Source organism: Anoplolepis gracilipes, chromosome 5 (assembly GCF_047496725.1).
Source record: "Anoplolepis gracilipes chromosome 5, ASM4749672v1, whole genome shotgun sequence".
Lineage (NCBI taxonomy): Eukaryota > Metazoa > Arthropoda > Insecta > Hymenoptera > Formicidae > Anoplolepis > Anoplolepis gracilipes.
Genome location: NC_132974.1, coordinates 13,095,022 through 13,110,000, shown reverse-complemented (window position 1 = coordinate 13,110,000; position 14,979 = coordinate 13,095,022). Strand labels below are relative to the sequence as shown.

The window sequence follows — 14,979 nt, the reverse complement described above, 5'->3', positions numbered from 1 at the left end:
ATCTCTCACATAATTATTGAGCATTATGTCAGAATCAAATATATTTGCCTAAATATATTTGAAAATGTCTTATGTAACGCGTGTGTTTGTAAAAAGTGAGTTATTAATCACACGTGACAAAACGAACAAATTAACTGCGAAACGAGCCGTTACGAATTTCAACGAGTTCGATGTTTCACTAATGTTGTAAATGACTGCTCTTGAGGAAGGATCTTTTAACTTTGTCCACCTGCATTTCGACATATCGCAAAAAATATACCATCACACGCGCGCGACACACACACACACACACACACACACACACAAAAGTCATTATTTACGCGCTTGTACATATGTACAAAAAAAAAAAAAAAAAAAAAAGACAGGCAAGAAAACTATTTTCGACATAACATCCATATCATTGAATTGTTTTTGATCGTTATGTCTTATTATTCGAAGTACGATTTTTGAGTTTATATTTCCGAGTTGCCGAGAAAATAACTTCTATTCTTATACCTCAGGAAAGAGGGAAGGATAACTCCAGACATCTTCGAAATGTTTAACATTTCAAAAATTAATTTTTATGAAAAAATATGTATATGTATTATTATGTATAACATAGATTAGAACTCAATATTTTTTGTAAACTTTTCAAAAAAATTGTATTAAATAATTATTTATTGTAAAATGTAAACACAGTAAATGTCAGTTTAAATAGATAAAAATAAGATTCTCTCTCTTTCTCTCTCTCTCTCTCTTTCTCTCTCTTTCTCGTTTTGATTATATTTACTTATCAATTTTCGCTTACAAAAAGATATGGAGGATTTCAGAAATGACATTATTATTAAAATTGATCATCTTCTTCACTCTTCTCTAATATTGAGTAGTATGTTAAGATCAAATATATTTGCTTAGATATATTTGAAAATGTCTTATGTAACACGTATAAAAAGTGAGTTAACTAATTTACAATAACCGTTTACGATTAATCACATGACATAACGAATAAACTATGCAACAAGTTACGAATTTTGACGTTTCTCGATTGTGTGTGTGTAACTGACTGTTTTTGAAAAAAGATCTTTTGACGTTTTGTTTTCGCATTTCGATATATTTTAAAATTTTAAAACAAACGTACTACACACACACACACACACACACACACACACACACACACACACACACATACACACATATATATATATTTCGCAGCGCGCAAACTAGATTCGGGATAATATCTGTCTTTTGATTCCCGATCACAAACGCCTGCAGGGATATAATGACATTAATTTTATTATTCTTGATCATCATGTCTTATTATTCGGAGACTGGAACGACTTCAGAGAATTTATATTTCTGCGTTACGGAAAAAATAATTTATATTCTTATAAAACGGCAAAAGCGTTCTATAAGAAAATAATTTTCGATATCTCTCGAAATGTTCAACAAAAATTAAATTTTCAAAAATTAAATTTTATAAAGAGAATATTATATATTATATATAATGTAAAACAAAATTATATTTTTCGCAAAATTTATTTTTCAAGAAATTCATATTTAAATGATTATTTATTGTAAAATGTAGATACAATACATGTCAGTTAAAAAAATATATAAGATTCTCTCTTACTTTATTTCTCACTCTTACGTTAAAATTATATTTACGCTATTATTAACCAGGACACTATTTCTTCACAAGTTGATACAAGCTTTCTCAGTATCCATCTTCTTTGTAGCTGCAAATCGATCGCCTCTAATATTGAGCGTCTAACATTGAACATTGTCAGGATCAAATATATGTTCCTAAAGTATTTAAAAATGTCTTTTGTAACACGTGTTAAAAGCAAGTTTAGTAATTAACAATAGCGTGCATTAATCATGTGATTTAACAAACGAAGTAACCGCAAAACAACTCGTTACGAATTTTGACGGGTTCGATATCTCTCGGTTGTTTGTAACCGACTGTTCTTGAAGAAGGATCTTTTAACACTTCGTCTTTCCCATGATATATCGCAAATAAAATATTCCATATACATACACACAGAGGTTATTATTTGCGCGCTTGTACATATGTGTATGTATACACAGACAAGCAAACTCGAGTCGGGATAATACCTTTTCTTTGATTCTCGATTATAAACGGCAATCATGTTATTGCCTTTGATCATCATGTCTCATTATTCGGAGAGTCCTAGTACGATTTCGGATAACTTATATTTTTTAATTATATTTTATTCTACTTCTATATGACGGAAAAGAGCGAAAAATAATTTTAGATTTTTCTCGAAATGTTCAACATGTTAAAAATTAAATTTTATAGAGAGAAACGGAAAATGTAATAGAAAAAAGATTTCGTCCGTATTTTATGCTGGCACATATGTGCAAAATATAAACATATAAGGAAGAATTAACGATAAATATGCATCGTTTACGTTATCTAATTTATTAATTAAATGATCACAAAAGAATTGTTGTGAATGTTACGAAATAAATTATTTATACGCAGATATCGTGTTATTCTGTACATAAGTATTTGATTCTAAACTAAGTTTGAATATTATACTAATTCTTTTCGGTTTATGACTAACGAACATTTCCGAATGACTAGACGCGAATAATCGACGTGATGCGTGGGTTTTTCTTTAATTTCTTAATCTTTTCGTATTATATTTGGAATATTCTGAAAACGACACAAAAGTTTGTATTCCTACGTTATCGAGAAGATCTACTCCTACGCAAGAAATACGAATAATAACTTACGAGTATCTCTCTTTCTGCGAAGGCGAACACTGAAAAGTCTTCGAATATCAAAATGTAAATTTTATGAAGGGAGAAGTTGTAAAAAATTTCATAGTCTCCTTCGCACAATTTTTTTTTAAAAGGAATTTATATTTTTTCAAATAACTGGTCATGGAAATGTGGACAGTAAATGTCAATTTGATGAGACTTTTTTTCTCTTTCTCTCTTTTTCATTCCTTTATGTTTAGTCGTCACGTACGATTAAAGAGATTTCCTTTTTTTTTTTTTTTTTTTTTGAAAATGCTCATTTTTTTTATATTGTATACATTTAACTTTATTTAATTTTCCTTCTATTTATAGTACAAATGTTTTAAAAAAACGTTTGAATATTACTTTCTTTGTAAAAATAGAATTTACTCAGTTTTTGAGGTTTAGTCGTGTGAATGTTTAACTCGCGATGAACAGTTGTATTTTGCTACCAACTGCTATGAGCGGTTAATATTTTGCTGCAAATCACAGAGATGTTTCAATATTGAGCTTACAAGTTCAATATTTACGAGGTTACTTAACATTCTCGGATGAAAAAACGAGTTTGCAAATTAAGCCGCGGAGTTGCAAATAGGTAACGAAATCTCATTCCTGTTTAATTTCGAAACGGAACTTTCAATGTCGATAATTAAAAAGTTTCTACTGATAGTACCTTCAGATAAATACAATTCACGACTCGAAGAATTCGTAGGTATTTGGACATTCTGTGCAGCATGATACTGCACAGAGAAAATTTAATTAATTTACGAAGCACAGAGGCTTCCCAGATTAAATCCTCGCAAGAGAAAGAAATCGATTATAAATCATAGTGCGTATCTTTTAGAAAGTTAAATAAAATAAAATGAATTTTATTTCACGATGACAAATGAATATGTGAAAAAAAACGTATCGAACAATTACTCTGTTTAAGTTAATATAGTAAGTATAATTCTAATGTAAGGGTGAGAAAAAAAGAAAGAGAGAATATTATATATTCTTTTAGCTGACGTGTATTGTACCTACATTTTACAGTAAATAATCATTTAAATATGAATTTCTTGAAAAATAAATTTTGGATTTTTTAAACATTTGATATTATAATAATAATTGTAGTAATAAATAATATAAAAATAATTATAACATTATAATAATTATAATTGTAATTCCAATTCCTTGGAATCCATTTATTAATTTCTTCAATCCCTTAAGTAAAATTTCTTTCAATTTTTGCGATTGTTTTTTCAGAGAAGCAAAATAATAGATAAAAGAGACGGGAAGGAAGAAATTTTAAGTTTAATAAGAAAAAAGAAAATTTTAAAAACTTCAATTCTCGTTCTCGAAATTTCTCCTTCATCATCGATTTACAAAAGTTTTCACGCAGCAACGCGGTGATATTTAAAATCAACGTAAATTTTGGCGAATCTCTCGGGGCGATCTCTCTCATGTTACATACGCAGATGGAAAAAACGAACCTTGAATACACCGTTGCGAATATATTCCATTGTCACGAACGAACATGGAGATTGTTTTCGCGATATACATATTACATCGGTTTCGCTTCCTCCCCTTCCTTCGCCATTCCTTCATCTCCCCGACCAATTAACGATAGACTAACGCGCATGACGTGAATTTTGATTTGGCAGATAATAAACGGACGAGGTCGACGTTGATCCTCTGAGAGGTCTTCGCTTCCTGGTGCATCATGTTCGCGAAATCCAGAGGCAGTAGCACGGCACCGTGCGACCTGCTTCCCGATCCGATACGCAACACGTACGAGATCGGCAAGCAGTCCGCTACAGCGGGACCGGAAAATGTCTGGCGCATCTACGACGGTTACCGGAAGAAGGATAGAATGGTAACTAGTGTCGCGAAAAAAAAAAAAAAAAAAAAAAAAAATTCTCAAATTCATATCTAATCAGACGCAGTCAATCCGAGTAAAATGTTATTGCAGTTTTATTATAAACCAGAGAGCAGAAGATCTATTGGGAATAAAATATAAATCCTTTGCTCTCTGGCAATAAAATGTTTATTGAAAAGTTCCGTATTGACGGGTGAAATGTTCAGTCGTTTATTTACCGATATGTATTCTTATATTGGAAACTATTTTCAAGATATGAGAGAGCATAAAGATTTATATAAGATTTATTTAGATGAATATATTTACTTATTGTTTATATATTTATTTATTAGAGTTTCAAGATTAAATGTTGGGATTTTGAGAAATATATTTTTCTCACTGAGGGATGGAATTAAAGTTTTTTTTCTGAATTAATTAATTAAAATATTAATTTAAACAATTTTTTTATGAAAGTCTGAAAGTATTCCGCAGTTTTTTAATGTAAGATAAAAGCAATAATTGCGACGAGGAGCTTAATTATTATTAAGGGCCGATCTCTTTCGAGATGTGTCTATTATTAAAATCTTTAATCGCTCGATTCAATCTTCACTTTTTCTTCTTAACGATAGCATCTGGATAAGGAGGCCAAGAGACGATTGGATCGCGGATTAGAGGTAATCCAATTCGGGAAATCGATTCTGAAAGTGATCGAAGAGTTCAAGCGCGAGGACGAGATAGAGAAGTTTTGTGCGATTTCGTATCCGGACGAAAAAGCGGAACGGAATCTCGCGCTTCAATTCCAAAGATAAATTTTTGCGATTTTCGCGAGAGGAGCGTATGCGAGGGATTCGCGCGAGGGTGAATAAAAAAAAACTCGGTCGTGTTCGCTTGCAGGAGGTCTCGATCTTCCTGTTCGACAAACGTTCCGTGGAGAAGCTGCACAAGCCGAAACGTAGGGAAACGGTCACGGACATCCTGCGCGCGGGTGCCACTCAGATGGAACGATATTCGCATCCGAAGCTCCTGCAGGTACGTAAGCGCCGCGACCCTCGCGTATTAAATAGGCCAAGGTAAAGTACGAAGAAGTTTTCCCCGTTTCTCTCCCTCTCCCAGTCCTGGATATATTTCACGAGTCAAACTAAATGGTTTCGTCGAGGGAAGTCTCGGCAAGAAGACGGACGACATTTATATAAGTTTATTTTCAACTTCCAGCTTCTCTGACGTAATACAAGATAATTGACATAAGTAACGTCAACTAAATATATACAATATATATTTTTTTTTCTTAATTTTTATTTTATCCCCTTTTCTCGCTCGAGAGTTGTTTTTGAGAAATCTTACAAATATGAAAAATATATAGACAGATATATGTATGTCGTGTGAGAAAATTAATCGAAAAAACATAGAGATTAAGAAGAAGAACAATTGCCTGAAAAGCCACGAGGAAGACAATAATGAAAGCGAAAGAAATGCGGTCTCTCTCGTTTTTTTTTTTTTTTTTTTTTTTTTTTTTTTCTAAAAATAGAAATTTAAAATACAATACACCAAGTATTGCAAACCCACACAGCTAAACGTATAATTGGAAACAGGATCTATTCGGGAACGAAACGGATGGCAGCGAATTACGCGAATTTATTCGAAATGTTTTTTCACCGAAATGTATAACTTTACATCATCATATTTTTGACTATTTTCACGAGCCATTTCATATAGATCGATGCGCTATATTTGACAAATACGTAGGCGTACAAAGTGGAGGAGTGTGCGGATACGTTGGCCTTCGCGTCGGAGCCGGTCCTAGCCAGCCTGGCAAATGTCCTGGCATACAAGGAGCAATTGGCAAATACGCTCGCAGCGCAATCCTCGGGGCCGATGGGCAAGCAGAACCACCCGCCGACCACGAGCCATCACCGTTCGGCCTTCGTCAAGGAATACGAACTGCTCGAGTTGGAAGTTAAATATGGACTTTTGCAGGTAATTAAACGTATTTCAAAAACTTCTCCATAAAAAGTTTATTCTTTTTCAAAATATTGCTCTTTTATATATATATATATATATATATATATATATATATATATATATATATATATATATATATAAGATATATTTAATTATTTATCTGTAGAAAAATTGTAGAATATAAATATGCATCGATGAGTTTGTACAGCGTTCAAAAGCTGCAACTATATATATAAAAAGGTCATTAAAAATAAATAATTTTGGAAAATACTACTGCTAATTTTTTTCAAGTGTCAAATATACACGGTAAAAAATTTTGTGTTAAATTTAATCCATTTCTCGTGTTCCCATTTATCCAGTCTAATTTTAATGTTAATTTAACAGAAGGCAAATATGTAAACAAATAACACAAATAATATATGTAAAAAATTAACACAAAAATATGAATTAGTGTAAGATTTACTTGTTAATTGTGTTGTTTTACTCTTAGAAACTCTTAGAAACGGTGAATATTAACTCAATGTAGAAAAGTTAAAATAACATAATGACAGTATGTTATATTAACATAAGAGTATGTTAAAAATTTAACACAAATATTTCTACACAAGAAAATTTCAACAAAAATACAAAATATTTTTTACCGTGTAATTATTACTAAGAGAGTTCAAAACTTAAAATATTTTTTATTGATGGTTAGTCAAAACAAGATAGAAACTCTCTACTTATCGAACTGCTTTACTTTTTTATTATAGTATATTTTCTCATAGTAAAGCTGACGGTAAATAGTAGCTAAATATTAAAAAAGTGTTCTTTGTATTAAATTATTTAAAGAAATAATTCTATATAAATCTATATAATATTGTATAGATTAATTAAAAAAAAAAAAACAAATTACGTAAGACAATTTTAGGAAAAAGAATGTGTTATCGGATGTGTGCGCAAAAAGCTCTGGTTTCTTTCTTTTTTACGCATAGTATTCCCGATAAGTGAATTTTTGTAAATTTTATTTCTTTCCTTTGTATCTATTTTCAAAGAGGAATTGACGATAATTATACTTTTCGCGGCTTCACAAATACGGAACGCCGATAATGGAGCTCGTCCATTAGCAGTTAAGTTGCTGTAAGCGTGTAAAACGAGACCACGAGAACAACGAACCAACGTGACATGTTTTTAAGCTTTTATTTCCACCTACGTCGTTTCATGTTTTTTTTTTCTTGTTTTTATTTTCCTACATATATATATATATATATATATATATAATATTTAATGAATATACGATCATGTGTGCATATAACACACATTTTTCTCGAATAGAAGTTATCCTTATGATATATTGTTTACGACAGAATACAGTATACATACATTATAATAACGCGAAATTAGGTGTCAAATCGCATCAAATTTGGGTGAAAAATCGATTTTCGCTATTCGGAGCGGAAATTACACGATCGATCTTTTTGCGCGGGATAAAAGAGACAGGTTTCGAAACACGAGTACGCATGCACGACCGTGACATTGTGCGTGAGCACAATCATAGCGTAGACGCAATAACGGGGTTGCGTTGCGGAAAATTAAGTCGAATCCGAACGCATGCGTGTACGACCGAGAGAGACAGAGAGAGAAAGAGAAAGATATATATATATATATATATATATAGAGGGGGAGGGAGAGAGAGAGAGAGAGAGAGAGTTATCAGGGCGAATTTTCTCAAAAATGAGCTTCTGGTTGTAACCGCGAGAAATCAACTCCATCACGGTGCTGCTGCTACTGCTCGACGTAGCTCTCGCATAATAGAATGTATTACGAAACGTAATAGAATATTTGATGCCCTTAACTCCCTTCAAACCTGCGACTCAAACTTGCGTCACCGTGCAACAGCAATCGCGTTTAGCAACGCGCTCTAATGATTCGAATCTGCAATCATACCTTTGGCGAAAAGTAAATAAACTAAACTCGATTGAAACATCGCGGAAAGATAATATCAAAATTCTTCGGAGCAAAAAGGAAAAAAAAAAACAGATTAAAATTATTTTGAAAAATGTGAAAGAAAAATAATATAAATTTTCACAGTCCTCCAGTGACGAATTAGGTTTTTGTAATATTTTTTTTTTTCTCTTTTTATTTCAGATCACAGAGGCTCTCTTATTTCTTCATGGCAACTGTAAATTTCTTCATAGAAACGTTTGCCCGACGAGCATCATCATCACGAAGAGGGGCACGTGGAAGTTGTCCGGATTCGAGTTTCTCGGTGAGTCTGCAATTTCATATAAAATATAAATTCCTTAATCAAAGTTTGGCCATTTTTTTTTTTTTTTTTTTGTCAATATCATCTGCCGTTTTCCATTAAATAAAGGGCATATGTCATATTGTTTTTTTCATTCGCCCAAAATTAAATATATGATAAAACGATTCATTGCTAAATAAATATATAAATATATAATGACAAAAGTTTATATTATTAAATTAAAAAAGATTATTTTCGGCAAGTTATTGTATATAAATTTTAGAAAAGGTTAATTAGAAATAAATAATGTTTGTACCAGACTCTGTGATATCAATATAAATGGCATAAAGCAGTCTGTCACTTCGGAATGCGTTTTGCTCTTATTAGAGGCGGCCAAGGAGATACCGATAACCGTGCAATCGTGGACGAAGCATATGCCGAAAATGACTCAGCCCAATCTCGATTACATAGGTGAGGTGTCTTGAATGACCGTGTCGTTAACGTACGCCCACACGCGGGGAGAGCTGTTCCAGTAACAATGTTTCGAGTCACTCAACTTTACTAGTATATAAAATCAATGAATTTATATTTCGTTGGCACTCAACGCGATTAAATGCATTCTCGAGCCTTTGCTTGAAAGCGAGCAATTGATTTTCTCCGTAAATAGAGGTGGCTCTGTTATAAATAGAAATTCTGAATTTATTATATTCTTATAAATAGAGATTTTTCTCTCCTTTTTAATTAAATGGAAGATCTTTATGTAATAGTGAAAAATAGAGCTAAAAAATCTGCATTTCGAAAATATCTTTGCGTTAGGTTTAGTATATCACAAACGTCAGCTATTTGCTTTTCTAGTTGCCTTTCCCCCTCGTGTTTACGCGCGATCCTCATGATAGCTGAAGCAATCTTGATATTATACAGCTGTATTTTGAATGCACGATGAAAACAGAAATCTAATTATACAGCTGTTACAATAACGTAATGGCTCGATACTGCGTTTTGTAATTCAGTTGAATTAAACCGCTCGATGAATACATTCCGCTCGAACGTTCGTGTATAACGGGTGATCGTTTCAGTTATATTGGAAGTAAACGGTATTATATTTCCCTTCCTTGATTTCAACGTCATTTAATACCTGAGATTTGTAACTTTCATTAGAGCTTTTGTACGAGTCAGTTTACAAGTGTCAGGATGAACGTGCTAAGCATTGAAAGAAAGTGTTTCTCATCGATTGCTTCTACAATAGAGACAAAAACTATACTGAAACTATATTGAGGATTCCCATAGTAAATATTGATCTAAAAAAGTTTCAAACATACGACATACATTCAGAAGTATAAGTTTTGCTGACTTTTTACCTCCCTCTTCACTAGAGAATCGCGTCATAATCTCTACATATTGTACTGGATATTTAAAGATTTTATTTACTTTTCAAATAAAAAAGTAAAATAAAAATTAAGACAATTTTTTTTTAATTAAAAAAATTAAAAATACAATTTTTATTAATTTTTTTTATTTCAGATTTTTGTATTTCAAAGTTTTCGTTTGCAATACCGATTCCGATGGATAACATTTTGAAAATATGCTTATCATAGTTTATGCGCGCAGGAAATTTTGTTTATGTATATTTAAATTGTTAAAATATTATGTATTTTTTTCATACTGATAGTAATCAACCTTACAAGTCTCCTCTACCAAATGGCGTTTTATTTATTTTGTTTGGTCTACTTCAAAATAATAATTATTTACATTCAATATAATTTAAATAATCACCGGTTATATATATTAGAGAATAGGAATGACTAATAATGAAAAACTCGAACAATTCAATATTCATAACTATTCAAGCATTTTTTTGTATTATACGATAGTGAATATAAAAAAGTATCGTTATTTATAATTATTGTAGAAAATAAGACAATTATCGATATGTGGATCTATGTAGTAGCAAGAGACTAATAAATTAAACGACTATTAGATGAAGGGATTACCGGTAATAACAAAGTATTACCGGATTTGATAATATTAAAAAAGAAAAGAAGGAGCAGAAAGGGAGATTGGCTCTGGAAGGCAGTCGAGTTCGCTATGGCTTTGTGTTTATAATACATGTACATAAAAAGAACTTGTTTGCGTACGCGAGAGAAATGAGCTCGGCATCATTAATGAGATCGTATTTATGCGAAAAACTCTATTACAGTACTAGTCAAAAGTATTGCATTACTTCTAGAAATACAGGAAGGTCGTTATTTTAATGAATAAAAATATATATACAAATATTATCAAATTATATTTTATTACTATTATTTTATACTTTACAATTTTATTATAAAAATTTAAAGTTATAACCATACAAGAATATTAAATTTTTAATTTTTATATAATTATAAATAATCTTTTATTGTTTTCAATACTGTTGTACATACTTCTGATATTCTTAATAATAATTTTTTTTTTTAAGTTGCTACTAATTCAACATGTTTGTGCAAACAAATATCTGGAATCTAATATTTAGTAATAATTTTGTTGGGAATGTCAAAAGTATATACGACAGAATTGAAAGTAAGGGGCTGTTTTGAAGAATAAAAAATTTAATATGTTTCTGTTATTATAGTTATTAATTTGTACGATATTAAATCGTAAAATAACAGTGCTAAAATATAATTTGATAATATGTGTACATGTTTTTTTATTTATTAAAGTTATTTTAAGATTTTATAAGTGGCGCAATACTTTTGATTAAAACTGTATTTCCGAACTTTAACGATAAACTCCATGTGCCACTTTGCATTCCACGGCTCTTGATCGAGTCGCGAAAATTACTGGTATAGTAGCTTCCCGGCTCTCTTTTTCATTTGCATTGCTAATTATCCTCTCGCGCCTCATCGGCGTATACCGGGTTTGTCTGTAATGCAACACGTTGCAGCGCCGGAGGTGCAGCAGAAGAAGCTCGCCAGCTTTTCCAGCGACATGTACAGCTTCGGTATGACGATATGTGCTATCTACAATCAGGGCCGGCCACTGATACAGGCGAATCATAGCTGTTCGGATTATCTCAAGCAACTAGAGACCGTAAGTTAATCTTTCCCGTAAGACGGAAACGAGTTGAAATGTCGAGAAGAATATCGCGGATATATCCTTTGAAAGGATTTAACCCTCGGGAAACGCGGAGAGATGTTTTTTTTCCTTCGCAAAGATCCTTCATCTCTCTGATTGTCACATAAATAAATTTCAGTCTTTAGTTTGATTTTTTTTTCTTTTTTCCTTTTGAATTTTTTCGCTGCCATGCACATCTGCCATCATATCATAGTTGGCTAATATAATTGGAAAGTAAAAAAAAGCGAGTCTCTGTACAATTTATTTGCTGAAATTCTATTTGCGAGATACCTATTTGTTTATATAAAGAGTATTGATTTTATTCTATCCGATAGTTTCAAATTGCGTTTGTTTTTCGTTAAAACGTAGTATATATCGTAATATATCCGTTATTGCGCTCTTGCTTTAATTCGCAATTTTTATGCAACATTTCAATCAAAAGAGCAGCTACAATTTTGCAAAATAATATTTGCGAATCAAAAGTATTTAGAAAAGCATCGATTATCTGTCGTACAGCTGACCCTCCCTCCTGCTGTCCCATAAATTAATATGCAATAATAATTATATCATTAATATTTTTATTATAAAATTCAAGTCTTAAGAAATAGGTGAAATTAAAGAAATGTCGCGTTGTTATTGAATCGAATGCCGATCAGCTCGATGATCAAGTCGCCGTTATCTTGCCACTGGTACCGATACCCCTACGGGAAGCCGTAACACGACTCTTGCACAAGGATCCCGAACAGAGGCCTACCGCACAAATATTGACCATGATCAAGTTCTTCCGGGACCCGTTCGTGCACGCCCTACAATTTCTCGACGTCAGCAAGATGAAGGACGTGTCGCAGAAGGAACACTTTTACACGACGACTCTGAGGGAACTGTTGCCGTATATGCCAAAGGTACGCGCGAATATTGCGACGTTAATTATTCACGACGAATAATCCCTTGCGAATGAAAGCTCCCGGGACGGAAAAATGAATTTACAATCTAAATATTGGAATCATAATTGTCTAATACATTTTTCACGGCGCTTTAAAATCTCTAATTTTTTAATGACGGTACACAGAAGAAAAGTAAGTGTCAAATCAAAACTCATATAAATGCGTTCATTTGTTTCATAGATACGCAACAATTTATAATCTTCTTAGAAAAATTTACAAATTTTAAATTTCAACAATATTATAATCTTAGTTCAATATTGCAATTGTCATTTCAACAACAAAATAATTATTTTGACTCTAAGAAAATTATAATATTCGATTTGAACATGTGTTATTTTCTATCCAACATTTTTTCTTCTCTATTCAAGAAAATTATTCTTAAATAACAAAAATATATTTTTCTCGATTGACAAGTAAGTGTCAAATCAAAACTCATATAAACGCGTTCATTTGTTTCATAGATACGCAACAATTTATAATCTTCTTAGAAAAATTTACAAATTTTAAATTTCAACAATATTATAATCTTAGTTCAATATTGCAATTGTCATTTCAACAACAAAATAATTATTTTGACTCTAAGAAAATTATAATATTCGATTTGAACATGTGTTATTTTCTATCCAACATTTTTTCTTCTCTATTCAAGAAAATTATTCTTAAATAACAAAAATATATTTTTCTCGATTGACAAGTAAGTGTCAAATCAAAACTCATATAAACGCGTTCATTTGTTTCATAGATACGCAACAATTTATAATCTTCTTAGAAAAATTTACAAATCTTAAATTTCAACAATATTATAATCTTAGTTCAATATTACAATTGTCATTTCAACAATAAAATAATTATTTTAACTCTAAGAAAATTATAATATTCGATTTGAACATGTGTTATTTTCTATCCAACATTTTTTCTTCTCTATTCAAGAAAATTATTCTTAAATAACAAAAATATATTTTTCTCGATTGAAAAGTAAGTGTCAAATCAAAACTCATATACTCATATAAACGCGTTCATTTGTTTCATAGATACGCAACAATTTATAATCTTCTTAGAAAAATTTTCAAATCTTAAATTTCAACAATATTATAATCTTAGTTCAATATTGCAATTGTCATTTCAACAACAAAATAATTATTTTAACTTTAAGAAAATTATAATATTCGATTTGAACATGTGTTATTTTCTATCCAACTTTGTTTTCTCCCCATTCAAGAAAATTATTCTTAAATAATAAAAATATATTTTTCTCGATTGAACTATTTATAATCTTCGTAGAAAAATTTAAATATCTTAAATTTCAACAATATTATAAGAAAAAAAAATTTTCTTCGCTTAACGCAATATAATCTCATTTCAAGATTTCCAGATTTTGAAACTAAAGATATTCAGTCAAAATAAGAATATTCTTTTCTCCCCTGTATTTTCCTTCTCCTATATAATTTTCTCGCAGCTTGTTTTGACAATACAATGACGCGAGAATTATGGTTCGAGCGCATTTTCCGGAAATGGAGAAAATTATAGTAGAGAAAATTATAATTTATTATACATGAAAAGTTAACGATTGTTCCACATCTCTCCACACGTGGGAGTAGTAAATTCGACTCTCCGTTCGTTCCGTGGGCGAGAGTCTCACCCTAATCACGCACGTTTCCGCGCGCGTGTCACGCGAACGTTTTCCCCGCAGAAACTCTGGTATCAGCACATCTGGACGTATCTTCACGCGGAGCTACAGACGCAGGAAGTGCTGTCGGCTGTGTTGCAACCTATGCTGTACATCGTTCAGAACAGTACCAAAGAGGAGTACGACCAAATCATGTTTCCTACGCTCAAGTACGTACGAGAACGAGGGCGGAAATGAACGCCAGTTTGCGCGAAATAGACACGTCTCGTCTCACACTTCCTTCATCTTTCTCTCTCTCTCTTTCTCTCTCTCTCTCTCTCTCTCTCTCTCTCTCTCTCTCTCTCTCTCTGTCTCTCTCTTTCTTTCTCTCTTTCTCTCTCTTCCGCAGACCGCTCTTCACCAATCGAAAGTCGATTCAAGGAACCGTCACCTTACTGGAGAATCTACACGTCATCTTGGAGAAGACACCTCAGGAATACGAGCGCGAAGTTCTCTCGATGTTGTACATGTCTTTCGAAAATTCGATCATTCAAGTACGAGTAAGTAAACG

The 14,979-nt window shown here is 31.8% G+C and overlaps 2 protein-coding genes across 5 annotated transcripts in view; one reads left to right on the top strand and one right to left on the bottom strand.

The window, feature by feature from the left end:
• LOC140665799 (DDB1- and CUL4-associated factor 11) overlaps nt 1-1,974 on the bottom strand; it is a 16,852-nt gene extending 14,878 nt beyond the window's left edge. Inside the window, exon 1 of one of the 3 annotated variants that reach the window (XM_072892355.1) lies at nt 1,657-1,974. In XM_072892355.1, coding sequence (XP_072748456.1) covers nt 1,657-1,760 — 104 coding nt within the window. In that variant the 5' untranslated portion in view covers nt 1,761-1,974. Of the gene's footprint in view, nt 1-787; nt 853-1,644 lie in introns of those variants that run through there. The other 2 variants (XM_072892353.1, XM_072892357.1) reach the window with 2 other exon arrangements.
• The window catches only part of Bma (SCY1-like protein bma), a 31,627-nt gene that overhangs the window by 2,767 nt on the left and 13,881 nt on the right, over nt 1-14,979 (top strand). For both annotated transcript variants that reach the window (XM_072892342.1, XM_072892341.1), the window contains exons 2-10: nt 4,389-4,600; nt 5,477-5,611; nt 6,326-6,556; nt 8,669-8,789; nt 9,153-9,236; nt 11,689-11,834; nt 12,515-12,760; nt 14,493-14,638; nt 14,818-14,968. In XM_072892342.1, the coding sequence (XP_072748443.1) occupies nt 4,448-4,600; nt 5,477-5,611; nt 6,326-6,556; nt 8,669-8,789; nt 9,153-9,236; nt 11,689-11,834; nt 12,515-12,760; nt 14,493-14,638; nt 14,818-14,968 (1,413 nt within the window). In that variant the 5' untranslated portion in view covers nt 4,389-4,447. The remainder of the gene's footprint in view (nt 1-4,388; nt 4,601-5,476; nt 5,612-6,325; nt 6,557-8,668; nt 8,790-9,152; nt 9,237-11,688; nt 11,835-12,514; nt 12,761-14,492; nt 14,639-14,817; nt 14,969-14,979) is intronic.